The following is a 26,112-nucleotide window of genomic DNA, read 5'->3' as shown; positions in this document are numbered from 1 at the left end:
CTGCAGGGGCAAACAAAAAGACTAAAGCATGAGCTAAGCTGCCAAACAACCATAAACCCCTTTCCTGAAGTGAGACACACTCTTGCATAAAAATCGAATGCATTATTCTAAACATATAGTTATACAAACCCAGGCATGTTCCCAACTTGCTAAACTGGTCCTGGCTGTGCAGCATTCTGCTCTGCTGCCAACTTTGAAATGTCAAATGCAGGTTAGCCTGCAGCCGACAGCTAAAAGCAGGATATACTAGTAATCATCCTGTTCCCACCTACAACTATTGTCTACATAGGTTCCTCAGCCCTGGGCTAATCCTGTATGATCACAGTCGAACTGCAAGCAAAGTGTTATCAAACCTTATTTAACTGCAGATGTTTCTACTCTAGTTACATGTGAGAGTGATCAAATTGCATTGTTATATCCAGCCATGCAAAAACATGTCATTAAAAATCTTAATAAATAGTCCCTGGTATGTACGTGGTATCTTTGAACATAGCTTTGCTGCCATTTGACATGAACTATTTATTGATCTATCTGGAGGCTTCAAGCCCTACTGGACAGATCTGAAGATTTGAAGACCATAGATTAGAATTTTCTAGACATCATGTGTATTTAAAGATTTTTTGGGATCCATAATGCTCAGGCTTTCTTTGCAGGTGCAACAAAGTAGTGGTCATTTTTTTCAAGATAAAAACGGTCACGTCTTAAGCCCTTTCTCCACTGGTCAAAAAAACCACTAACACCTGCTAACATCTGGCTTTTGTCTGCAATGGGAATGGATACAATCAGAATTCTCTCCTGGGTCAAATGAGTCTGCATTAAACAGGTTTTCAACAGTTCCAGCTCTGATCGGCAGTAATAGTAACGTGACACCTGGGTGAACGCGTGGGTTTAGGAAGACAGCGAGGTGAGAGAGCGCCTCAGCAGTTCGTGCGTTTGTAACATTGAACATGATGCAAAGGGCAAACCTTACCAGCATTTAAATAAAGACTGGTCCTGGCCTGCATTATGTCTGTGCTGATCAGACTACCTGCTGCCCAGGTTGATATCTGGATCAGTGGTTGCCAAACTAGGGGTCAGGACCCCCTGGGGGATTGTGAGTCACAGATGGAGTATCCAAGATGATTTACAGAAATCGAATACAGTTTTAAAACAAGTCAAAATAGTGTATTTTAACCATAAATGTGTCAAAAGCTAGAAAATAAATTGTTTTTGTCTTCATGTGACAGCATCAGCTACCGCAGGTCTATTTACAGCACCACAGAAACAAACATTGCAACATGCGCTTGAAGGCGATTTTTTATGAATTGGCTCAAATCAATAGCCTTTTGTTTAACAGAGGTCGCAAGTCTTTGCCGCGGTTACTTTGGGGGTCATGGGCTAAAGGTTTGGTTTGGGAACCTCCGATTGAGATGCAGCTCCATGCAGGGGACACTATATTTTCACTGTAGACAGCAGTGGACAAGATAACCCAGGATATGACCATTGTCTCACAACATAATGGAGACCAGTTGTACACCTGAGACGTGGTTATGCGATGCCTACCTTATAGAGAACAACCTGTCCATCCTGAGGGTTTCCAACTGTCAGGAAAGATTCCTGCTTCTCCTCATAGATCTCGTCATTACCTGGGGCCAGGTCTGTCAGAGACACAACAGCAAATGTGAACCAAAAATAATTACACACATAAAACAATTAGAGGTTTTAAAAATCAATCCTCAAGCACCAATTACAGTCCAGTCTGAACGTTCTGCATGTTGACAGACATAACTGACGAGAGGAACAGTAACTGCTGTCTGTGCTCTACAAACAATACCAATATAATTAATTCATACCTTAGCTGTTGTCTAGTACGAGTAAAAAGGCATGTCAATGCAATTTAGAGTGATAGCAGATTCCATTAATTTGTTGTCTTTTTGTTTTTTTTAATCTCATTAGGATTACTGATTCATTACTTAAATTAAACCTAATATGTTGTATTTCTGAGAAACTCTTTCCTACCTAAGATTCCCATGTCGTATTTGCCCTCCTTCTTGTCCTTCTCGATTAGATAATCGAAGTTATCAGTGAAGTACTGGAAGAGATAGTTCTGCTTGTGGACCTCCAGGCCCAGGATACGATTGAGGAACTTGGTGATGCTGCAGTCTGAAATAAAAACGCAACACAAAACAATTATTACAACTAATTGTCGGTTGACAGATGATCCCACAACGTGGCTGAGGTGTATTTTTGTCTTTGAGTACTCTACCTTTCTCTGTATTGATCCCAAAGCGCTGCTCCTTACAAAAAATTCCTACATCCATCATTCCAAGTTTCATGTCTGAAATAAAGAAAAACATAGTTGTTTCACTGATAAAGTTTGACTCTGATTTAGTCGTTTCTTTGTTAACAGATGCTGACATACCTCTGAAGAAGATGGCCTCACCCCCTGGGTAACCTTTGGGAGGGGGCACTTTGTTCTCTATGTGGCCTAGGATTGCTTTGGTGATCTTATCCAAAGCCTTGGTACCGTACTGCAGGGGAAAAGGAAACACAATAGGTTCGGTCCAAGTCTTTCAGACGGAGCATTAAGCAATTTAGCAACACAAGTTAACAGTTTAAATGAGAGCACTGCTGAAGGAGAGATAGATCTAAAGAGTTTAGATGAAAAATAAGCACTTTGAAGGTAAAGTTCTGAAGTTCTTAAATTTGCTCACCTTGTTTTCAAAATTGTACTTGCTCAGGTCTCTGGATTCAGTGGCTCTTCTGTCTCCGTGTGTTAAAGCCCCCTGCAAAGTGGATTATTATTATTAGCAGTAGTAAAAGTCATTACAGAGCATGATAATATAAACACAGACAATAAAGCGATGAGAACCTGTGTTCGCTGTTAAGCTCCCATAATACAACCTGACCTCAATGCTCAGATTAGGCATGAGAGGGAATAACTTTAACAGCTAACAACTCACAAACAGATTGATATATGGTTACTATACAATTCCTATAAGACTACAATAAAATTGTCATGGAAATGACTAGCTCTGTTCATCTCCATCAGAGTTACTTGTACTGATTGCATGATTGTAATGTGGACGTTATGATGTTGCATTAACTTTTTAAAATTAGGGGAAATCTTTTAAAACTGCACCACATGGTTTGAAGATTGTAGTGGAGTGCACTCTCCACTGTCAGCACTTAAACAACCACTTTCACTTAAAACTGCAATAAAAAGCTTTATTTATAATCAGTCAGACTGCAGATACGTTTTTGACATATATTTATAATAGTTCTGATATAACTCTGTGGTTTATTAGTGATTTGTGTGGAACTACAAAAAATCTGGGACTAAACTTTCGACAGTCGTCTTATTTGAAACTCTGTTAAATGCAGATACATTTGCCCTGCATCAAACAGCAGCATGGGAAAGTTATCACACACACACACACACACACACACACACACACACACACACACACACACACACACACACACACACACACACACACACACACACACACACACACACACACACACACACACACACACACACGCAAACACACGCACACGCACACGCACTACCCCCGCCTGGTCTGTGGCAGTGTATCAGAGGAAGCCAATGAGGTTGAGGTGTCAGGTGGAAACTTTTTCTTTAACTGACTCCTGACATGACTTTGTGCCTAAATAGGATCCAAAGCAACATTTTGTAAATTGACATACAAAGGTGGATTTTACATCGTAGTGACATAAATCTCATCTTTACTTTAAATTAACTGCTAAGTATATGTAAGATCTGAGGCTGCTTTATGAGGGTTTTCAGTGATTAACAGATTTTAACTGAGCTACGAGGGAGGTTAACAAGAATTGTTACACAAAGCAAAGTCAGCAGCAGACCAGTCTTGTAGCCAGCTGTTGTCTCTACCCACACAGAAAAATGCTTTGAGATTCCATAACAAAGAGATGTCTAAGCCAAATATGACTTCACTGCTGATCTGGAGTTAGCCTGTTTCAAAGGTATTCAGCCGTCTAGCTGGAGGGACTCTGCGTGTGTGTGTGTGTTGGTGTATTTGTGGTATATCGGGTTCAGGCCGGCAAGTGGACGAGATGTGACCTTTTCGTGATGCAGATTTACCGAACGGGGCTGGCAGACACAGAAACGACTTCCTGGAACTGCCATCCCCTCGAACCCTCCTCGCCCTCTTCCCAAAAAGAACTGTCATGCTGTGTCACCATGGAAATAAATGACTGCTGTGCTGAGATGCATTGATAATTGTGGAAAATAACCAAAGACTTATAAATTATCCAGACGAGCTCCTTGGCCCTTTTTTTTCCTGCTTATTCAGTTTTCCATTATGGAGCAGAATCAGGGGAAAGACCCAAAAATCTCTTGAGATTTGTGGAGAGAAATGGATGTATCCTCAAGCACGGCAACAATAAAAAAAGATTCAATAGAGAGCGTCTAGAGTAGGGAATACCCCACAAAACAGGAAGGACAGAGGCTGAGGAAAGGGCAAGAATGCAAGTGAAAGACTCGATGGCAACAATCAATAAACATAAAATACAGATGTGTTTACAATGGAACTATTCTTCTCACACCCCAATCAACAAGATGAAAAGGGTAATTTTCAAATGTCTCAGATTTCAACCAGTTTAAAGGATAAAATAAAGGAAATGTGTTGGGGGAAAAAAATGATATATGCAACATGCACACAACTATATTCATAAGGCAATTTTATTTACCAGGCTCTCTAGTCTCTTTGCCACAATGGAGGCAAAACGTCTCTCCCCCGCCAACTCTGAGATGAGGAAGATGTACTCTGGGGCCGTCACCTGATTGGACCGATGGGTGCGACCTGAGAAGAAAAGGAGAAGATGATGATGAGATAAAAAAATCTATCAAACTAAAACAGATAAATAATCTGAAGCAGATCTGTGACATCGAATAACAAGAAATCTGTAGCTGTATCCAAGAAGCTTCCCTCAACAAAGAGCTGCTCCCATGAAATGCTGAGAATTTTTTTAGAATCACGATGTTTTCTAAGAATTTCCCTTCACAGTTAAAACTAGGTCCTGATAGAAATGAGTTATTCAACAGCATCAAGAGAACTCCTGAGGAGAAAAACTGTCCGAATGACAGGAACAAAAGATGACTGGATTAGTAAACCTGGGGGCAATGTTCATAAAGCTTCATCATACAACGAGTTGTTCCAAGTGTCAAAAAGACTTGGTAAAGATAAAAGTTATTCATAAAGCATCTTGGCCTGTAAGGTACTCTTCAGCTGAAGACCTTTTAAGAGGAAGAGTTTCTTAAGCAGAGGATAAAATTGGGTTATCAAGTTATTCAAGAAAACCTTTAGTTTTAGTTTGCATGTGCGACCTAAATGGTCAAACTCTGGAGTCCTGAATAATATCAAATAGATTAAAAGTATGGCTTTTAAACAGGCTGTTCATATTCTGCCATATCTGGATACAAAGACAAAAGTCTGTCTCTTGAACTATTCATTTCACCATTTGTTCAATCACATGTTTCAAACCTCGCAACATAGTCAACCACACTTCCTCCCTAAGTTTAAAATTTCAGTTTCTTCCTTGCTCAGAGTTGTTCTGAGAAGTTTCCTAATCCTTCCTTTTAGACAAGGTAAGGAGTTATTCTCAGAAAGTTGCACAGCTGCTGATCTGTACACTTCAGGGAGAACATCCTTCATTTGAAGAGGGTGTTGTTCACCAAGTACAAAAAAAAAAAAAAGCAAGTCTCTTTATTTCCACAGAAAAAGAACATTGGGTTTTATTTCCCTCTTATGAGGAAATCACAATTACTGTGTGTGTGTTTCTGCAATGTCTGTCTGTATGTGTGAGCACCAACCTGCCAAACAAGAATTAAGCTACAGAAGCCTTACTTCAATGTTTGCAACTTGCCGTAAACAACTCTGTGATAGTGTGTGTGTGTGTGTGTGTGTGTGTGTGTGTGTGTGGGTGGGTGTTTGTGTGTAAAAGATGCAGAGACAGGATGTGTTTTTCTACATCTTTGTCACTTGCATCAGAGCAGGACTGATCTTCAGTAAGTATTAAATTAGCTGGAACAGTTTGATGTTTCCATATGAAATAGCTGAAAGCAACTACAACCTCTCATAACCAGCAGAGTTTCACTGAGACAAATCGTTTCTGACATTAAAGGAGAAACTATTCTTCAACAAATTTCTCTCTTAACATTCCTGATACCCTTTGACCCTAAGGTTGCTGCTTATTACAGACATATACATAGAAAGTAGAAGATGAAAGAACCGGAAGTCCAGGTTTCTTCCTGTATAAGTGCAACAGACAAAACTCGCATCACTGATAAAAAAGAATTGCGCTCAAGTCACGTATTGTTTCATGTGGCATGATATGTAATGAGTTTCTTGAGTCCTCTTCGGATGCAGTTACAATTAATTTGCGAGAAGAAAAATGTCCTTTTTCGTTTTATTCCGAAGCTTTTACGGACCGTTTAAATTTGAAAGCTTCAATTACTTGACTCACCAAACTGCTGAATAGCTCTGTCTGCGCTCCACGGCAGCTCCAGGGTCATGTGGACCCTGCGCCTCTGGTTTTTAATTCGCTTGTCCGCCTGCAGGGAAATCCCAGAGCTGGCTGCCTCTGAGATGATAGCAACACACTGGAAATAAGAGACAGGTTTGGATTATTGGTGGGAATCTTTCACAAGCAATGTTTAGAAAGCAGCACATTACTTGAAGAGGTTTTTAAATGAAAGATTTATTGATGCGCCGACCTTTTCTCCACTCATGAAGCGGTCTTTTTCCTTTAAGTTGATGTGGTCGATGGTGAGACCCTGCTCAGCCCGTGACTCATAACGGACGCTGCCATCAGGACGCCGAACCACGCGACCCTTACGACCGGTCATCTGCACACAAAACAATACTTTGTTTGCATGCCTTCAGGAAAAAAAACAGCTTGAGAGTTTCTCGTTGAGCGTAAGGCTGGTACCTCTGAGACTTTATCTGGTCCGCCAAACTTATCTATGAGCTCATCCAAGGTGTTGAGAGGTAGTTCTTTTCCCAGCTGGGATATTTTGTTGAGGAGGCCCTGCTTCATCTCCTCTATCCTCGCTGTGAACACAATGCAAAGTGGATATTAACTATCTAACTCAAACAGTTGAGAGTCATTCAAATAACAGAAGCTTAAACATATAACATGTAATTTAAAGGCAACCAAAATGAAATGTCCTGTTACCTTGAATAAAGTTTGATCATTGTTGGAAAGATTTTGGATAATGTAAATACACAATCAACACAATATACAACACAGGTGGAGTCGTTTTAATGTGTCAGCTAATGAGTGGAAGGTTGTTCTACAGTCTATACATACATATTTAACAGCAGCAAAGGGCCTTTGACTTGATCCTCTCACACATTAATCCTCCCGACAACACAAACCAAAGATCAAAACGAGCAGCTCCCTACCTGTCTGGCAGCTAGTGTGGTTCACAAAGATCACATCATCGTTGTCCAGCAGGGAGTCGGGTGAGGAGTTGGAGTCTGTGTCCATGCCGTCGGAGTCACTACTACTGTCATCAGTGATGTTGATCACGCCGCCGCTGTCCACCGTGTGCTTGGGTACCTTGTGGTGGCGCCCCCTAGGCTTCCCTGATTGTACATGACATTAAAGTTAGAAATGAAACAACAAAACATTTGCAATCTCTTTTGTTACAGGTAAAGAAATATATGTAGAAGAGGAGTGTCAAGAAAAGTGGCAAATATGCCACAAACAACCAGATAAACACAAATATATATGTGCAATCAACGCTTTGTTAACTGTTAAATGTTTACTTTATGGCAAATGTCTGGAGTTTACCCAGAGTTTGTCTTTCATGAATGCACAACACAGCAGGAGGTTCTCTGCACTAACGCGTTCACAACAGCATCAAATCCTCAGTTTTCAGGCGAGAGTTGGAGCAGCCGGGTGCAGCAGACAGAGTCAGGAAGTGACGCATTACCTCTGCTGTTTAGATCACGTGATTCTGTTTACAGCACCCCGACACCGTCGTCAGCTCTTATCACCACAAACTCTCTTGACATATTCGTCGGTGCCCCCTACTCGCTCGCGGGGAACCCAGCTTTATTTCTCCTGGATTTCTACAGACTTTATACTAGCAGGACAGGAGGATAAAGTCCGTAGAAACTGCGAAGCGTCTCACTCAGGCATTTGCGTTCAGACATGCACCTCCTCCAGAAAAAATACAGAGGATCTGCGGACTCCAGTGCATGGACTAAAAGCAGCTATGGTGACAAAGACCTTCTATTCACTTACGTTTTCTCTTATTGCCTGGTGCCTTCTCTCTCCTCTGTTTCTCTGAAGGGAAATGTTTCGATACCAGAGACTGGAATACTCCCCTAAAGCAAAATGAAAGAGAAGAGCAGTAAGAAACTTAGTTTGTCTGGAAAGTGATCGGGACGACCCAGGGCAGTTGTGGCAGTTAGACTCCGTACATTCCTGATACGTTATCATTATTAGTGTCAGGTGCTGACAGGCAGATGAATACATTGTGTGTGTATGTGCGTATGAGATCTATTCTACTCAGACACTGAGGTATGTCTGCTGTGAGAGGCTTGGTGTCAAACAAGTTCAGAGCACTTAGCACCTCTCCCCTGTTCTTGGATAAGACGTTTGATAATTAAATAGCTGCTAATAATGCCTGGCCTCATTGAGGATAAATGGTGCAGACTGAAACCGCATGACTTGAATACTTATCATTTATAGAATGTAAGTGGTGAGGATCTTAGGCTTGGGAAATCATTTGGCAGAGTGATGAAGCAACAGAATCAAACATGACTGACATGGCTTTTAGCAAACAGACAATAATAACTCCTCAAAACAGGGTCAAAAGTGTCAGAACGTATCGATGGGAAACTGCTGCACTTTCCTGTTTTCTGAAAAACGTTACTGCTGTCATTTTTAGGGAGTGACCTTTTGAATTCATGTATCAACATAGAAGCAAACAGACAACTCCTTTCATATTGTACTCACTCTGCTGCAGAGACAAATCTGTCCAGCTGTCCATCATTCTCATCCAGGACTTCTCTGGTGCGAGACTCTCCGGTCGACTGAAGGCCAACAACGATGCACTGTGGTGGAAGAAAATGTAATACTGATAAAGCCAATAGTCTGATAAAGACACTGCTGTGTAAACAGCATTTTCTGATTATCTTACCCCAAATAAAGTCAAACTCGGAATCAGAAATAATCAAACTAAGACATGTGGAGTATTAGGGCCTTTGTCACATTATGTAGACATGTATTTCATCTTAATCACATTATAACGTCTTATTGGAGTTTTCGTCGCATTTCACAACATCGACATACGAAAGTTCCCAAATCCTTTGGAACCCATGCCAGGGTGTAGAAAAGATGAAATAAATAACAATCAATACCCTGTTGTTACTGTGGACAAAGTAAAGTATTGACAACCCTGTATAACACTAAATATTTCCTACGCTTCTAGTCATTCTCCACTTATGCAACATCTGTAAATCTGTAAAAAATCTTTCTCAAGATTATACACAAACACTGTATGACTCAGTGTTACAGAGTGTGTTGCACTGACCTTTCCGGCCAGCAGATCCTTTTGGGCCAGCTCCACCAGGCAGCGGACCTTGGCAGCGATGCAGAGGTATTTGAAGAAGCGTTGGTGAGACGACCAGAACTGCCCCCACAGAGACTTCCTGCTAACCAGGCCCAGCTCATCCGCTGCACGCAAGAAAACTTGCAATGCCTCTGCCCACTGGACACAGATTCCATGTTCATGTTTAGTTTAACATAACATGTGTTTTACCTCACACATATTAAAAACTGTTTGTGAGAGACTTGATGCTCACCAGTTTGGCAGCTTTGTTATAAACCAGTTTGAAGTCACTGTCCAGTCTGATCTCTTCAACGCGGAAAGATACCCCTGAGAAGCTCAGCTGCCTGGCAATGTACATGCCGCTCACTTTCATGTCCATGGCAACAATCTCCATGGCCCCGACACCTCTGTATACAAACAGCATATACATCATTTAACATAATTCAATCACAGGTTAAGCAGCCATACCTGCAGACTGATTCCCAGTAAGCGCAGTGGTATGAACACATGTATTCTCATGATTGAAATGAAAACTTAGCACCTAATGCTACTGACCTCTTCTCGATGGTGTGCAGGAAGTCATCGAATGCTCTGAAGGGCGTGCCCTCACCCCAGATTCCCAGGCGGCTCATATAGATCATGTTCTTTGGCTCAGAGGCACCTGTGGCGGAGATGACCAAAATTAATATTTTAAAATGTTCAGCTGTGTTGAATTAGGTGTAAAAAGTGTGTTTTATGTGTTTGTCAGCCTACCTGTGGCACTGGCATACACCACTCTGGCCCGTGGCAGCTTGTTTTGCAGGTCAAGCACTGCCTTGCCCATCTTTGTGGATGTGGCATTCTTGGCTTTGTGGCATTCATCAAAAATAATCTGTAATGGTGAAAGGTTAAGGACAAACAACAGTGTGGTGCAATGCCTGAAACCACTGTTGGAAGTAAGTGTGTTCAAATGAAAGCAGAGTACTCAAATGTCCGAGTTAGTTGCTCCAGACATTCTCAGGAGACTCTCCTGCCAGCCCCCTAATAAAAACTATTCATAATGTCTGAATGAGCCAATGTGAGAAAACAGCAAGAGATTACCCAGATGATTCACAACACGCGGAAGATGCAAAAAGAAAAAATATCTCTGGATGGAGAAGAGGAGCTATTATGTAGAAGACATCTCCGCAGCAGAATTAAAAACATTATGTCCGGCCTCCTGCATGCTGCGCTACCCCGAAACCTGAACACTGAGATTTCTGTGTTGTTGTGAACGTATCGGAGCAGAGAATCTACTGCTGTCGTCCTCATATCTGAAGATAGTCCGGACCCAGATGTGCGGACAGTCTCCAGAATTCATGTCTACAAACGGCTATATAGTGTCAGTCTGTGCTGGACAGATGAAGCATGTGGTGGCAACTAAAATGAAAGGATACAACTCCATCAAAGTCTGGCTTGCACCAGTCCAGGATCTGTTTAATTCTCGTCCGCCGCTGCCCTCCTGCTTGGCTCTCTCCTATCAGCGCAGAGTAAGTTGCAAACAGGACTCCTTCTGAGGTAGCTGTGTCTCCATACTTTATCTGGAAAAATAAATCAAACATTTAACACTGGAGAAAACGGCTTGCTTTTGTTTCATCTTCTCATGCACTTATATGACTTAAGCTGTCGCCGAGTAAAAAAATTATGTTCACAGGTTGTCAAACTAAATCCACCTGGACTCACCTTGTTTAAGGCATGCACAGGAATAATTGGTGCATCTATGTCTTTGAAATCTCTCTCTGCATCAAATTTCAGATCATTGGATATGCTGAACCTGAGGGCAGGAACAGGAAAGTCATTAATTCGGTTACTGTGCAAACATGCTCGGTATAACCTGGCATACAACTGCACGCAAAGCACAATCCTAAACAAATGAGACTACAGCTGTTATTTAGCTTTCAGGCTTATCTTACGTCTCCTGGATGAGGTCAACCAGAGAAGTAGATCTCTCTTACCACAGTGCTTTCTTTCTTCCCTTAAGGTAATTCTCCAGGATGATTCCTGCCACAGTGCGACCCTTTCCGACCCCTGCCCCATCTCCGATCAGGAAGCCTGCTCTCTGGTTGTTCTGAAGGATCACCTCGTGTTGCTGGGGGCACAAGAAGAGCAAACACATGAACAAAAGGCACCTATATTACCAAAGCATGACTCATTCACAGAATCAGCATGAAATATAAGTGCACATTGTGTGTTTACCTGGCAGGCATAGATGATGGCCTCTAGTTGCAGAGCGGACAGAAAGCCGCAGTTAATAGTCGACTCTGGGATAGAGAGAGTGTATGTGATGTCAGGAGGAGGGACACTGGATAGTGTGTTGGTCTCCACCACTATGTCAGGATGAGAAATTCCTATGGTGGCTGAAGAGAGGAGATAAAATACAGACATGTAAATTAATGTCATATTACAAAAGAAAAAATGTAGAAAAGTCGATGTGGATGTTGACATTCAGTCTAGCGACCTACATTTCGAAGGTCTGTACTCAGCATATGTGTCTACATGTCCCAGTTCCTCCGTCTCCTCTTCCTCAGCATCCTCTTCCTCCTCTGGTGGAGTCTGAGTTCTCTTAGCCTGGAAAAAACATTTGTAATTCAACAATAGCTGCTTATGGGAGTTTTGTTTTCAGCTTAGGTGAAGATGGTTTTAGAAAGAGACTGTAGCTGAAAGTAAGAAGTGGGTGAGCAGTTAGTAAGAAGAATTCCTTATCAAGGAATATTAGCAGATGAAGGATTGAAACGACAAATTAATTGAGAAGGCGCATTAACCAAGTAATGCAGCAGAATGAAAATGTGCTGACAGAGAAAAGTACTTTACATGAGAAACTGGTAATGAGGAGGGTCCCGTTTTGACAGAGAAGGCAATACTACAACGTTTCTATTCTTGTCGCAGTATATTTTCTTATTTAATACTTGTGCAATGTGCTTTTGCAGAGTGTCCAAAATATGCAACTTGTAGCAATGCTTTCATCATTTGTGTTAATGAAGACTTGTCAAAGAAGGCACAACATTACAGTTTCACTTAGGGCTGAATGATACAACCAAATATTATATCAAGATAAAAAGGTACATATCATTATTTCTTTTAGATTTGAAATCTCCTGAGTATAAGTTGTGGTTTTGAAAATCTATGTTTATGAGCAGAGAATGAAAAACACTTGATAGACAGTAAAACATTTAACTGTACTCACTATACTTACACAATGCATAAGGAATATATCAATATATATTGGAATTTTGTTATATTGCTATTGATGAAAAGATTATTGATATTGGTTTATTGCCCAGCCCTAGTTTCACTCATCACTTCCTTCATGCATTGATCTGTCAATAAGTGATCCTCACTCTTAGATTAGTGGCATGTTATGTTTCTATATAAAACAGTCTGAAGCCTATCTTGTATTGCAAGCACACAACTGCAGTTTCAACATATGACGCAAGATACATATCTCTGCATTACTGAGAACTGCAGGCTCATCTAGTCAAAGAGCTTGGTTTCATTTGAACATAAGATCAGAGAGGTTGACGTGGCTACCTGAAATCCTCCTAAAGGTGGGGTGCTGATAATAGCAGTTATATCATCCAAACTGGCCAAGCCATGAAACCTGCTGCTGCCATTCTGCTGTCAAAAGAACATAAAACGAAGAAATACAAACTCAAATAAACACCATGCCAAATGCACAAAAAATAAAAACAAAAAAGCATGAGTAATCATTGTGTATGTGCATGTGTTTCTCTGTATGAGCATGAGAGCATGTGGGAACTTCAGGGATGTCTGATGGAGCAGCACTCAACAAAATGCAATTTGTTCTCTGGCGATGAAAAGCAGGCAACAACAACAACAAAAGGCAGATAAAGCTGTGTGCGTCTGGGAAACATAATGGATGAAATGAGGGCACAATGAAAAGGAAAACATAAAAGGCTTTCAGAGGTTAGGAGAAATAAATGTACTCTGATTTATATCAAAAAGATATCCTCGGACCCTTCTGATTCAAAGAGGCCTGTACGGCAACGTGAGCAGCGATGGAAGAACAACAGCTGAGAATGAAGTAGCTCTCTTCAGATAACCAGCGTTGAAACTGTGATTTAGTACAGTTCCGCGAGACTCTTTGAAGGGATGCTACATAAAAGAACAATCATATTCATTATTTAGAGCGTCTTGTGCATGTCTCAGTAATTTTGACTCTTTGTGCTCCACTGTGACAACGGTGTACAAAACAACTGGTACGATAGAGGCCTGATGTTCTCTGGCATTAATGTCAAAAGAGTTCATTTCATTTTGAGTATGTTATGAGAATAATGAATAATTGAAATGTATTTGCATTTGCAAGGTAAACATTTTTTGGTAAAGTGTGTGTGAAGACATTGGCTACAAACTCTTTTAATGTTCACTGTGCATCTATCTTCATTTGTGTTAAATTTGAAACATTGAACACACAGTAACCTATTTTATTCGTTTTCAACCATTTGAGCTATTTGATAAAACTTTAATTCCCTAGGAGATGGCAGGTCAACATAAGTTATTTACACAATAAAATGGGTGTCTAACTCAGGGAAAATCCCTGGTTCAACCCTGGTGCCACATGTCTGTCCTGCTCTGCATGCTATCAAATGAAATATTCATAAAAGAAAACAATCGTGTTGAGAGTAGATTGCACTCAAGCCTTGGTCAAAACAACAGTTGTAGTGTTGACTATGTTTGTCTACATAAACACAGCTTCAAAGTGAATATCCCAAGTGAGTGTGAAACCTATAGCAACGTGCAAGATCAGCATTAATTTTCAGTAAGAAGAACAATCTGACTGTTTCCTGCTAGCTAGCTTATTTTTAAAATTTTAAACTACAGAATAGTCATACGTTGAGGTTTTGGCATGTTCATGAGTGTTTGTGGTAATGACGCGTGTTTGCTGCTGACCTCTAGCTGGCTTTGTGCTGGTGTGGTGGTGGTACTAGTGCTGACGTCCCAGAGGGTGGGCACCGTGTCCAGGTTATCTGTGCTGATGAAGGACTGGGCATCGGCATACTCCGACAGCGAGTCGGCCGGTGAGGAGAACAAAGAGTTTGTGGAGAGGTCATCAATGCAGGACAGGTCCTGAAAGCAGAGGAAAGAGAGGAGGTGTTAAATACTTCGGCCTCAGAAAGATGACAAAATACAGAGCAGAGCGGAGAGTCGTATTGATTTTCCTCCACTTAAATAGAGTTTAATATTGTGAAAGGAACACATAGATTTCTCAATCAAAACCAAACACACGCTCCATGCACACACACACACATTATATATATAGTGAACCAGACCATAATGGTGGCACATTCATTCTGGATTCCAGCCAGTACTGCACTCTTTTGGCAGTAACACCAGTAGCCTAAACAAATCTAATCATACACAGATGTGTAAGGGTGAGCATGTTAAATGGAAAGCGAGCATAATGAGAGTGCTTGTGTGTGTGTGTGTGTGTGTGTGTGTGTGTGTGTGTGTGTGTGTGTGTGTGTGTGTGTGTGTGTGTGTGTGTGTGTGTGTGTGTGTGTGTGTGAGATTTCAGACATGGCTGCCTTCCAGCCGCCTCTCTATTCATATCCTTTCTGAACCATTAGCATGTCATATTCTTTAACAAGCCTCTCACTGGCACCCCTGGGCCCCATGGGACTTATAAACATGGATGTGGGGAGATAGGACTTGAGTGATGGGCAGAACGTGACAAGCCGTGCAGGCTAGAAACTGTTTCTGTATCTGAAAGTATGTAGCTCTTCATTGATTGGTTGGCTGCGTGACTGTATGCATGTATATTTTAAATCTGTGGGCCATGTGTGGAGATTCCCACACTCCCATGTTCCGGTTAATGCCTCTATGTAAATTAAACTATTCCCCCTGCGTACAAGAAGCTGCCTTAAGCACAACCTTGCGGGCCCGACTTCATTCACTTCGTTCATTCAGCAATTCATGTCAGTGTTTACTTCCCTTTAAATGGATACTTCCACATTTGATGGAATGACATGAGAAGGGCAAGTAAATACTTTCCTCTGTCTTTGTGCAAAACTAAAGCTGTTTTTAGACATGAACTCCGGAAAAGGAGTTTAACATTGTTGCAAATAGTCTTAATTTCATTTTCTCTGAGAGCTAGATAAAAAGAGTGATACCACTCTCACGTCTGTTGGGTCAATATGACACCACAACAGGTCACTGGTTACTTTAACTTAATACCAGAGACAGGGAGACAGGGGGGAAGGGCTAGCTTTGCTCTGTCCAAACAAAATAACAAGAAAATCGATGACACTGTGACATTAATGCAAACTGTTAACAAGGAATTCTTTGCTTAATGAATATTTGAGGTGTTCTTTTATATAAAGCCTGGGTGGAGTTAAATAGTCACAAACAAGTGTTATTCTTTCAGCTTAACCCTTTGATACACAACATGGGTCAAAAGGGACCCGGCTCAGTTTCTATTTCAGACTTACAGTTGACATGGTCATAAAGATGCTGCTTGAAAAACAGGATGAGGAAAATGAGAATGCAATTCTTGGTCTTGATTCTGAGTCTGAAATCTCTGATGCTGAGGACCTAGACTATGTTCTTCAGGATCAAGCTGAAGTTGTGGGTGTGTCTTGGAATCCAGCATTTCTGTGTAGATGACATCAGGCCGGGACTCTTGTTATACATGTCCAGTTTGGAGTCAATTTGACAATGTATGTCCGAGATACAACAAACTCATGTTTTGATGGTGATTCATCAAAATTTGACGTCCGGTCATGATACACGTTTGTACCGAATTTCGCGAAGATTGGTTAAACCAGCGGAATTGCTGCTTTTTAGGGGGCGCTGTTGAGCCATTTTGCCACACCCATTCGAATTACTCAGGAATACGTACATTTTCATCAGGCCTGACGCGCCCGCGAAGTTTGGTGAGCTTTTGAGTATGTTCAAGCCGTCAAAAATGCGATTAATTAATTAATTTGCCTGAATAATCAAACGAAAAAGCAATAGTGCTTTTGAACTGTCGGTGCTCGGGCCCTAACAATGTAAAAAAAACTGGATTTATACAGTTTTATACAGTTAAACATCTCTGCATCTGTCATGTATTTAAACATGCTGACATCTTTTTCTTACAGTGCATGCAAAGCAACACTTTTTCAGATGAAATATACTATTCAGCCACAAGTGGTGATGAGTGGGCTTGCAGCACAATATGGTATTATGACTAAAGACGACAGTTAGAGGAAGTACAATGGAGCTCTGAAAGCCCAAAGTAAAAAACTGTCCAAAAAGAAAGATAAATGATCAGTTGTGATGCTGACTCAATCTCAACAATTGACTGCTGCTGATTAACACTGAGACTCCTGTCATAGCTGCCTGTTAACCATTACTCACAGTTCACCTGAAAATATCTTGCAGGCGTTGGAAGACAAGACGCACAACTCTTAGTGTTAACATGACTACATCATGTGGGAATGGTGAGGGTGGTAAACAGCAGGCAGACAAACACAGACTCAGTCCTGTGTGTGTTCAGAGATACATGTGTATGTTTTTGCCCTCTGACGTTAAGAGAAACAACTCACTGATCATAACATGTCGATGTTCGTGTGTTGAGCTTTTCCAAGGGTACAGCACGCAGCCTATCCGTATTTCTCTCTTCAACTCACTCGCCCTACCTATCTCTCTCTCCTTTTCTCCCTGTGCGTGTTTGTGTGTCTCTGTGCTTCCTGGGGGCAAGATCAGGCATGAGCTCTGAAAGCAGCCTCTCCAAAGTTGTTCTAGCCCTGCAGACAGCTGAGTGGAACAACTGCCTTTTCCTGGGTGAAAGGGGGGAGGACGTAGATGTGTAGGGTCTCTGTAAAATACTACTACCACTCCCAAACACACAACCTGTCACCACCGTCCCTTTTTTGTTTATTTAAACTGTCAGCTGTGTGTCTTCTGTACTCCCTCCTTTCTTGGCTGTTCTGACAGTGGAAAGATGAACAAACAACAAGGTCACTAGAGGCATCATTCCACAGATACCAAATTGTGGAAAAACACAGATAAGCTCACACACACATATTTCAGCATGGAAAACAGCAGAGTGAAAAAACCAACACTTAGTGAGCGGGGTCAGTCAAAAGCTTTTGTTCCAGGCAGAGAGATCATTGATACAAAATAATTCTAATGATTAAATTATACCTAAACAAATTTGATATGAAAATACAGAATTTTCTGGGTTAGAATTAAAGTTATGAGCCGTTATAATAACTTTCCTTATCTGCGCTGAAAGTTGAGTTATTATACAAGTTGAGTTATTGCTCCATGTTACGTAACAATATGACTTCTACGCTTTCCACATCATGTAAATCTGTGTTCAGAGAGCCTACTGTGCTAGTGCCATGAGAACCAACTGTCCTGATCCAGAAAAATCAGAGAAAACTTGGCCATGTCTTGGTTGACTCTAACCAAAACATGGCCAACCCCAGTACCCTGCTAATCGAGTTGTTAATTAGAGCGTAACTGAGGCGTTTTTTGTACCCTGTCCGGCCCGTAGTGTACCAATGGCTAGTTCGTCTGCCGTTCCCTAGACAGGGCCCTGCCAAGCAGAGATAAGGCCTGAATTCCAACTACTCTGATGGTAATCTGGCTGCTTCCACAGCCAAAACCATAAAACTACTAATCTTGCCTCCTTCCCTCTCTCTCCTGCCCTCTCTCTCTCTCTGCTGGACAATAAGAATATCTGTGTGTAATGTGTGTGCATGTGTGTGCATGTGTTTGTTTCTGTGTTTACAAGTGTTTCTTCAGAAATTTGCTTTCAGGGAATTCAATCTGCTTGAGATCTTTATTGTAATTTCTGGGAATAGCTAGTGGGGGGAAAATCACTGGCTGTATGTGTGTATTTATGTGTGTATATGTACACAGAATAACATATGAAAGCCTGTGTGCATGTTTTTATTTCCTGTCATTTGTCCGTCCCCCTGTTTCTTTTATTTTCACATGTTCTGCTTCTACTTTCCTTTCTCCGCTGCTACAAACGCTGAATCCAGCATTAAACCTCATAATGAAGATGAAACCACTGATACACGGCGGCAACCATCTGATCACTCGTCTATTACACGACACAACCTTTTGCTCAAATTGACTTGCTGTATAGCTAAAAGCACATATATACACGTACAGTAGGCCACATCTTGTTTCCACAGAAACAGTAAATTGTATTTCAGGGCCTGGTTGATGACAGTTGTCTGCCTACAGATGATTAATGGAGGAAGACTGCAGTGAAAAACATGTCTCTAACATGCCCATACAACATGGCGCACGCTTCTGGTTGAAGATGGTGCTTATCGGCTTTTAAAATCTGAACTAGAATAATAGACTTCTAAACACAAACCGTCCACAATCAGCTTGATGTATTTGCAGTGTGATGAATGATCTGAAACATGTCACACTCTTTCAAGACAATTAAAAAAAACATTTATCTGTGCTACTCATGCAGCAGTTGCCTGAAGAGAAATGAGGAACAGCAGTTTCTGATTTAATGATTAAAATGACACGGTTATGCTGATAAGGTCAGGCGCTGCCATACATGGAAGTCCAGCAGCCCTATCTTTTCATCTATAAACAATCATTTCCAAGGGCCTGTGGACTCCTCATTGTCTGTCATAGTCCACTTTGATGGGACTGTAATATAAGTAGGTTTTATCAGATAGAAACCTTTTTATGTTGTTGGCCTCTATTCCCTAAAAGGCTCTATAGTGTTACACTCGTGGCCTCTAACATTACTGAATTTTGTTTGGAACCCCCTCACTTTATTGTGGTCAAATCCTCTGTGATGTAGTCCTTGTCACTGTTAACTCCATCGGGTCACAGAAAAGTCAGCTTCAGTTTGTGTTCATGTGTTTTGGGGGCATAGCTTTAACAAGAGGGTTGATGGGAGGGGGTTGGATGTGTTTTTTTTTTCCTTAAGTGTAGCCTGCTCCTCTAGCTTTTTCAGGATTACCAACCCTAGCTTTAATGTAACGCATAATAGGGAAAGAAACTGTGGTTATGATGTGTGTCTTCCTGATCAACTTCATGAACAAGACAAAGACTGACAAATCCTTGAACAAACATTAGAAAAAGTTTGTTATCTGCCTATAATTCATGTTACTGCTACAAATTAGAGGCTAAAATGTGTGTCTTTACCAAAAAGCAAACTTCAGGTGTGTTCTTATGTGTATAGTTAAAGACCACATCCTGTTAAACTCAATAACCTGCTGAGGCCCCAGACAGGCAGGCCAGGCCCAGGGCTTCCCCCTCCTACACACTGCCAGCTTGGCTGCTTTTCCAAGGCCACGAAAGAAGTCATGCCGGCCGCCCACTTACCACACACACCCACATGTACACACAAACACACACCTCAAATGACCTTACCCTGTACATTTTTGTCACTATTCTCGCACCATTCTTTTAAACTACATCCCCCTAGTTTCGTTTTCTCAATGAATTCTGCATTATTAAGAGGATCATCTTAACCGGACACTTACTGATATTTATTTCCCTGTTGCTCAATATCTTATTGGGAGATAAAATCATCTGCCACACAGTTAAATGAGGTCATAGATGGCATCGCATTACAAACACTATTATGTACCAAACAATACATTTAAATTACAAAGAAATAATCTCACAATACCATTTTACACTGCATTGTATGTTGACTGAAGTCAACAAAAATTCAATAGCCTTGTTACCAAAAAAATATAAATGGCTGTGGTTTGTCAGAGCAGCAACTGAGCTCTTTTCAATTCTCTCTCATTATTCTGACGCTGAATATGTTGCTAGAACAATAGAAATTAGTTTGGTGGCGTTTTACTGAAATCGCAATGAATAATATAAGAGCTATATACTAATAAGATGCCACGGATTTTAATTGTAATAGTAAAATATCAGTGTAACCAAACATTACAGTGTCACTGAGTCGAGACGGTGCACTGAAAGCTGTCAGTGTCTGTGTTTGTGGATGGGACGGTGGGACTGAGAATTATTAAATCACCTGCCCTACTCCGTGATCAGCTGACTGAAACAGCCCCCACCCCAGGCAAGGGGTCAGCTGTTGACCTTGTTGCAGTCAACAGAACCTGATTGATGGCCTGTGTGTGTGTGTTTTCATGAGGTAGGTCTGGGGCCAGGCACCGAAAAGCCACCAATGGTGTCTTGCTCTCTGTGTGTATTATGTTATGTCAAGGTGTCTGCGTGTCCGACATCCCAGACTTATCTGCTGGGCTGTGACTTTAATAGCACAACTCTGAGCTTTTCTTCTTCCCTCACCTTCTTGCAGACTATTTAATTAACTTGCTATTGAGTAGACTTTTTTGTTTTAAGTGGTAAATTGATTTGTTGTGATGCGTAAAAGTTAAGTGTTTTGCGGACAGCACAAGCCATCTTTTACATGCAGAAATAAATCTGCTTATCCTGTCACAGAGCTTTGATCAAGGAGACAACTTGTCAAAAAGACATTGTCTTTGTGTATAAGAATACATGGAAAGATTTGTATCTTGTTTTGATCTATAAGAAGACTGAGTAACACAAACACCAGACAAAACATACATTCAAACACTTTTAAAGGTCTGTCACAGACAGCTGAATATCTCGGGTGTAGAGAACAGTTACACTGACCACAAAGAGCTTCATTTTTGACCGCTGCCAAGCCCTGAATGGTAATAACATTGACATTTTATGTCTTTTTTTCCCAAGGAGCAAATATTTCTAAGAAGCAGATTGACCTTGCTTGAAAGCTGAGCTGAAATTAATTTTCCAATTGTTACCTCTGAGAAACAAAAAAATATTTTATTTTCATTCCAATTGCCCTTTTATAGCTGTTGGGTCAAATTAAAAGTATTGTTTCATCCTTGTTTACCCTAAAGTCAGTTGATTATAGCCGATCCCAGCCCAACTTTTCGAGGCCAATCAAAGAGGTATACCCATTCCAACCACCTCCTGACAGGCAGGCCTTGTGGTGCCAAGTCTGAGTAAAACAAGACACGGAGAACTTGCTGCTTACAAGGCTACTGGAATTTTCCAGTGTTTTCAGATGTTCTGGGAAATAAAAAGATCCGATGTCAAGTGTCCCGACAAGCAGCCGAATACATGGAGCTGCTTCAAAGAACACGCTTGCAGGTTATGCTTGTGGAACAGCCTGAAGCTTACATTGAACTGACTGCTTTTGGCTAATAAGAGGAACAAGACTTTTCCATGCACATGGTGCTGCCAGCAAATAATCTACCTGACAAATTCAGATTCTTTCTCCAGCAGAAAAGGACGAGCAGAGTTAAATGTGTCAGGCAACACAAGTTGAAAAAAAAAAAAAGAAAAAACAGGCCAAAAAAAGGATACCAAAGAAATGAGGGAAATTCTGTCCACTGTGTATTTGGTGCCAAGAGGAAGTCACTCACAAATGGGTGCCGTTAAGGATGAGTTGGCATTAACAGAGGTATGTCATAATAGTTTAAACCTGTATTTCGTGAAGTAAAAAGAAAATATATCCTTTCAAATACACAATTATTCTGAAATGTATTTGTGATAATTAGACATGAACATAAGAAACATAAAGCACATGAAAATAGACTCACACTAACAATAACTGTGTGTTTGTTTACTTGTGTTTATGTGTGGGAAACAAATTGCATGTGTGAGCCTGCATCTATATTGTTTAGAAAAGCGGATGTGATGGAGAGTGCTGACGCAAGATGACGTCTTATTATGCAGAAATTTCAACACAGCCTACTGCACAATACTTGCTACAGGGGTGAACGCTGTCGTTTAAAACAGTCAGCAACGAGCACTGCATGAAAAGAAAAATTTGTGTCAGTTAGTGCCCCCGCAAATTTCGGTGGAATTTCAGGTTAACGACTGTTCACAGGAATCTGCATTGTATTGTCACAGCCTGAAATTATTAGTAATAATAAGTATTAATTATTAATATTGTGTGGGAGGGGTTTACCCACGTGTGTATTATAATGACCCAGGGTGACCAATAGCAACAGATCTACCATCCAAAGGTCTGTGGTTTTCTCCAATGGGGAAGTGAGATAAGTTCTCACAAGCGTTTTTGCTGTGATGCATATGCTAATTAGATCACACCTTCACTCCGCGACTCCCCAGCGGCACTCCCCCCTCTCCAGCCCCCCCACTGCGCTACCAGTGGTATGTTTCTGCCCGTTTGTTTCACGGGCGAACGCGGAATTCACATCCTATAAACGGCCACTAACTGCCAGGAATCAGGCGAGTTTGCAGGCGTTTGCAGTGGCGAAAATTCGTCTTTTCGTGCAATGGAGGTCTAGAGGATAACTGAAAATGTTACTGAATTCATGAATGAAACGATGCAACTGGGCCATAAGTTTAAGAATATGGCAATAGCCCCCCAGTTAATATTATATATTTAGAGAACAAAAACCCCCAAAATCACAAAGTATAATCTAAAAGGAAATTCAAAGTAAAAGTTCTGTGTCTGTCATTAGGGAATATATGATCATATCCCATTTTCAATTGCATTATGTGTTTGTAGAAATATCTTAAGTCTATATTCACATCTTCTCATTATCTGAAACAATTTTGGCTTCTCTTGTCATGACACACAACCGCACTTTCACACACCTCTATCATGCTGTGGGTCAGGATGGTGGGCTTGTTGCCCGTAAGTTGTTGACTTGGTTCTTAGCCAAGCCTGGTAACTGATGCAGGAATTAACTCTTTTACAACCATTGGCCAAGCCGACACTTTGACTATAACGATAAGTTGTCAACACTTTCACCTAATGAAGGCTGCATGCTGGCTTTTATTCTAATTATTCGGTGAACCAACTAAAGTTAACAGAACCTTAAAAAAATATTATCAACCAAAATTCACGGTATACCGTGGTCAAATTCTCCACGGTTATTTGTACTGTATTATCTTTAATAACCATAATTACCGTGATGAAATGGTTGATTCTGTCCAGCATCAAACAAGATACTGTCCAGCATTAACCAAAGTCAGCAAGTCTCCAAGAAGAAGGCGCAGCAAGCGCAGCAAGCAAGCACACATTGGTTGTGGGTTGTAAAAACATGGCAGAAGGAGCAGCAGGCAGGTGGGGGCTGTAACACCAGGAGAACTGTTCGTAATCTCCGGTAATAGCTAAAAAAATGCTAACAACCACTGTCGCCAACATGTGTTTAACAAACACTAATATTTTGCCCTGACTCTGACATTTGGGGTCAATGTCTGCACTCCATAAATAATGAAAATACTATTATCATTTTTATTGATCATATGTATTTTGTCAATATAAAACTTCTAGAAATTGCTATATTTTGTGTATCACTAATTTACAAATTTGACAGCACATTTTAACAATCCTGCGACAATATTGATAATCATGATAATTTTGGTCACCATTATCATGATACAACCTTTTTTGCACCATTTTAAGCAAGCAGTTATGCTGGAGAAGAACAACAAAACAGTAATTGATGTGCTCTTCAGATGTCTTGCTTTGTTCTTAACAAAACAATAATGAGAACTATGTCTGTCTTTGTCTTTATAGATGACCGTGATAAGCGTTAAACCCTCAAATGATGGCACATCATTTAAGCTTTTTGAAAAATCAGTGAAAAATCAGACACATCTCAACTGTGAATAAAATATGCATATTTAAATGGTTTACATGGAAACATTGAGCAAGACATGGTGTATATTCTAGGTTGCTCGTTATATTACAGGGCAAACACTTAATTAGACTTATACATTCAAACCTACAGGCACATTTTAGAGCAATGTAACCTGCATGTGTTTGGACTTGGGGAAGAAACCAGAGAGCTCCAGACACCCGCATGCAGACACGATGAGAATGTGCAAACGCGCAACAGAAAGGCTCCAGCTGGTCGGCTGAGTCGAACACAGAACGCTGGTGCGGCCAGACGACGCTACTAAACACAGAGCTGCTCTGCCACCAATAATCTAATACAACCCTGAGATACACAAAGCTTCTCATAAGTAATTGTATTTGTCTCTTTGTCTTTGTTTTATTTGAGAATGTACCACTAATGTGTTAATTTTTATTTATGATAACTTTGAAGACTGGTTTTCAAGGTGTTCCTTGTGATAAAGTGTATACAGCCTTGAATGAAAAGTACATTGCACTACAATCTATCGAAACACTAATTAATATGGTAGATCACACAATGTATCTTATTTACTCATATAGCTGTTTTGAATTTCAAAGAAAAGACGACAACAACAATGCAAACAATTTACAAGAAAAGTAGAATCGTTCCATTTTGTCATCTCTACAAGTGACCACTGACATATATGAGCTAACATGAAAACCAGATGATCTATAACACCTTTATATACAGTCTAATGTAGCACACACTGACACTGTGTCATCTTCATTCTGCTGCAAAGCCTGCCCTGCCTACTGTCAACTGTCAGAGCGGACAGATTTACTGCACGTATCCTGCATCTTGGCAGCATAAACTGTTTTTCAAGGCCAACAATAATTACTTAGAACATCACTATGTTTGGTTGTGTTTTTACCTCACACCACCCTGGAGTTATTCCACAGCTACAATTAATGTTGGCACTGACACGATACATTTAAAGCAACACTCTTGAGATAGGTTTACTTTGTGAAGATATGCAAGGACGTTTTTCCTCCTTCAATCCTTTGTAGCATAAGTAACCTCTCTTCTCCTTCCACTCCACCACTCATCATCATCCCCCTTTGCACTCACTCATCCTCGCCATCATTGTTTATTCACTTCCCGTAAGTAGCACGCCTAGGTCATGGTTGAGGTTTAATGTAATACCAGGAAACTGACAACATGTGCCCACTGAGACAGCCCTGCAGCACAGTCTACCTTAAAGAGGTTCGCAATGCTTCAAATAAGTATTTGTATAAGCATTTCACATTAACAAGACTTCGCAAGAAAGCCACATTATCTGTCTAACTGCTTCAGATAATCTTCATTTTTTTTTGCATGGAGTGACAACTGTGAATTTTGTCCATCTGCGAATACATTACAAATGGTTCTCTAGTCACAGCAATAAAATCTCTTGGATATTTCACATGATCACCTGTTTTTTTCTTTAAGTCACATTTGAAAAATTGTGAACCTATCCTCCAGGACTGTCTGTAGATCACATTTTGTGTTATAAGATGTTGGGCACACAATGATAATGATATTAATGTTTGCATACTGAATACAGAAGTTGTGGACAGAGACACCCCAGTCAGCCGGAGATAAATACACAGAAGCGAATGGGCTAGGACTACATGATCATTTGTAGTCTGGGCTAATGTCGAGCAGTATATTTCACTGACAGTGAGAAACTTTTACTGCCTAACGATTAAAGAAAACATTACTTTCCATTTAGCACTCAAATAACATCCAGAAATACACATTAAAGGTTCATCTTCAATCTGCTGTTCACATTTATGTTCTATTATAAATATATTGTTTAAATTGGAACCAGTGATTGTGGGAACTCTCATATTTATGAGGTGAAAAAAATACTGACAAATGTTGAGATTAGTTTATCAG

General features: G+C 40.7%; 1 protein-coding gene across 4 annotated transcripts in view; it reads right to left on the bottom strand.

Annotated features, from left to right (window-relative positions):
- The window catches only part of si:ch73-63e15.2 (protein strawberry notch homolog 2), a 63,696-nt gene that overhangs the window by 6,684 nt on the left and 30,900 nt on the right, over positions 1 to 26,112 (bottom strand). For 2 of the 4 annotated variants that reach the window (XM_047343222.1, XM_047343225.1), the window contains 23 exons: positions 14,513 to 14,689; positions 13,133 to 13,219; positions 12,067 to 12,172; positions 11,801 to 11,961; positions 11,560 to 11,693; positions 11,288 to 11,378; positions 11,002 to 11,145; positions 10,340 to 10,457; positions 10,142 to 10,247; positions 9,840 to 9,993; positions 9,569 to 9,745; positions 8,992 to 9,089; positions 8,275 to 8,357; positions 7,428 to 7,610; positions 6,952 to 7,073; positions 6,737 to 6,868; positions 6,487 to 6,622; positions 4,711 to 4,823; positions 2,694 to 2,765; positions 2,402 to 2,510; positions 2,246 to 2,317; positions 1,999 to 2,142; positions 1,543 to 1,637 (listed from right to left, as the gene is read on the bottom strand). In XM_047343222.1, coding sequence (XP_047199178.1) covers positions 1,543 to 1,637; positions 1,999 to 2,142; positions 2,246 to 2,317; positions 2,402 to 2,510; positions 2,694 to 2,765; positions 4,711 to 4,823; positions 6,487 to 6,622; positions 6,737 to 6,868; positions 6,952 to 7,073; positions 7,428 to 7,610; positions 8,275 to 8,357; positions 8,992 to 9,089; positions 9,569 to 9,745; positions 9,840 to 9,993; positions 10,142 to 10,247; positions 10,340 to 10,457; positions 11,002 to 11,145; positions 11,288 to 11,378; positions 11,560 to 11,693; positions 11,801 to 11,961; positions 12,067 to 12,172; positions 13,133 to 13,219; positions 14,513 to 14,689 — 2,814 coding nt within the window. The remainder of the gene's footprint in view (positions 1 to 1,542; positions 1,638 to 1,998; positions 2,143 to 2,245; positions 2,318 to 2,401; positions 2,511 to 2,693; positions 2,766 to 4,710; positions 4,824 to 6,486; positions 6,623 to 6,736; positions 6,869 to 6,951; positions 7,074 to 7,427; positions 7,611 to 8,274; positions 8,358 to 8,991; positions 9,090 to 9,568; positions 9,746 to 9,839; positions 9,994 to 10,141; positions 10,248 to 10,339; positions 10,458 to 11,001; positions 11,146 to 11,287; positions 11,379 to 11,559; positions 11,694 to 11,800; positions 11,962 to 12,066; positions 12,173 to 13,132; positions 13,220 to 14,512; positions 14,690 to 26,112) is intronic. The other 2 variants (XM_047343223.1, XM_047343224.1) reach the window with 2 other exon arrangements.

The sequence above is a fragment of the Hippoglossus stenolepis genome, chromosome 14, assembly GCF_022539355.2.
Source record: "Hippoglossus stenolepis isolate QCI-W04-F060 chromosome 14, HSTE1.2, whole genome shotgun sequence".
Lineage (NCBI taxonomy): Eukaryota > Metazoa > Chordata > Actinopteri > Pleuronectiformes > Pleuronectidae > Hippoglossus > Hippoglossus stenolepis.
This window is presented reverse-complemented; position numbering and strand designations above follow the sequence as displayed.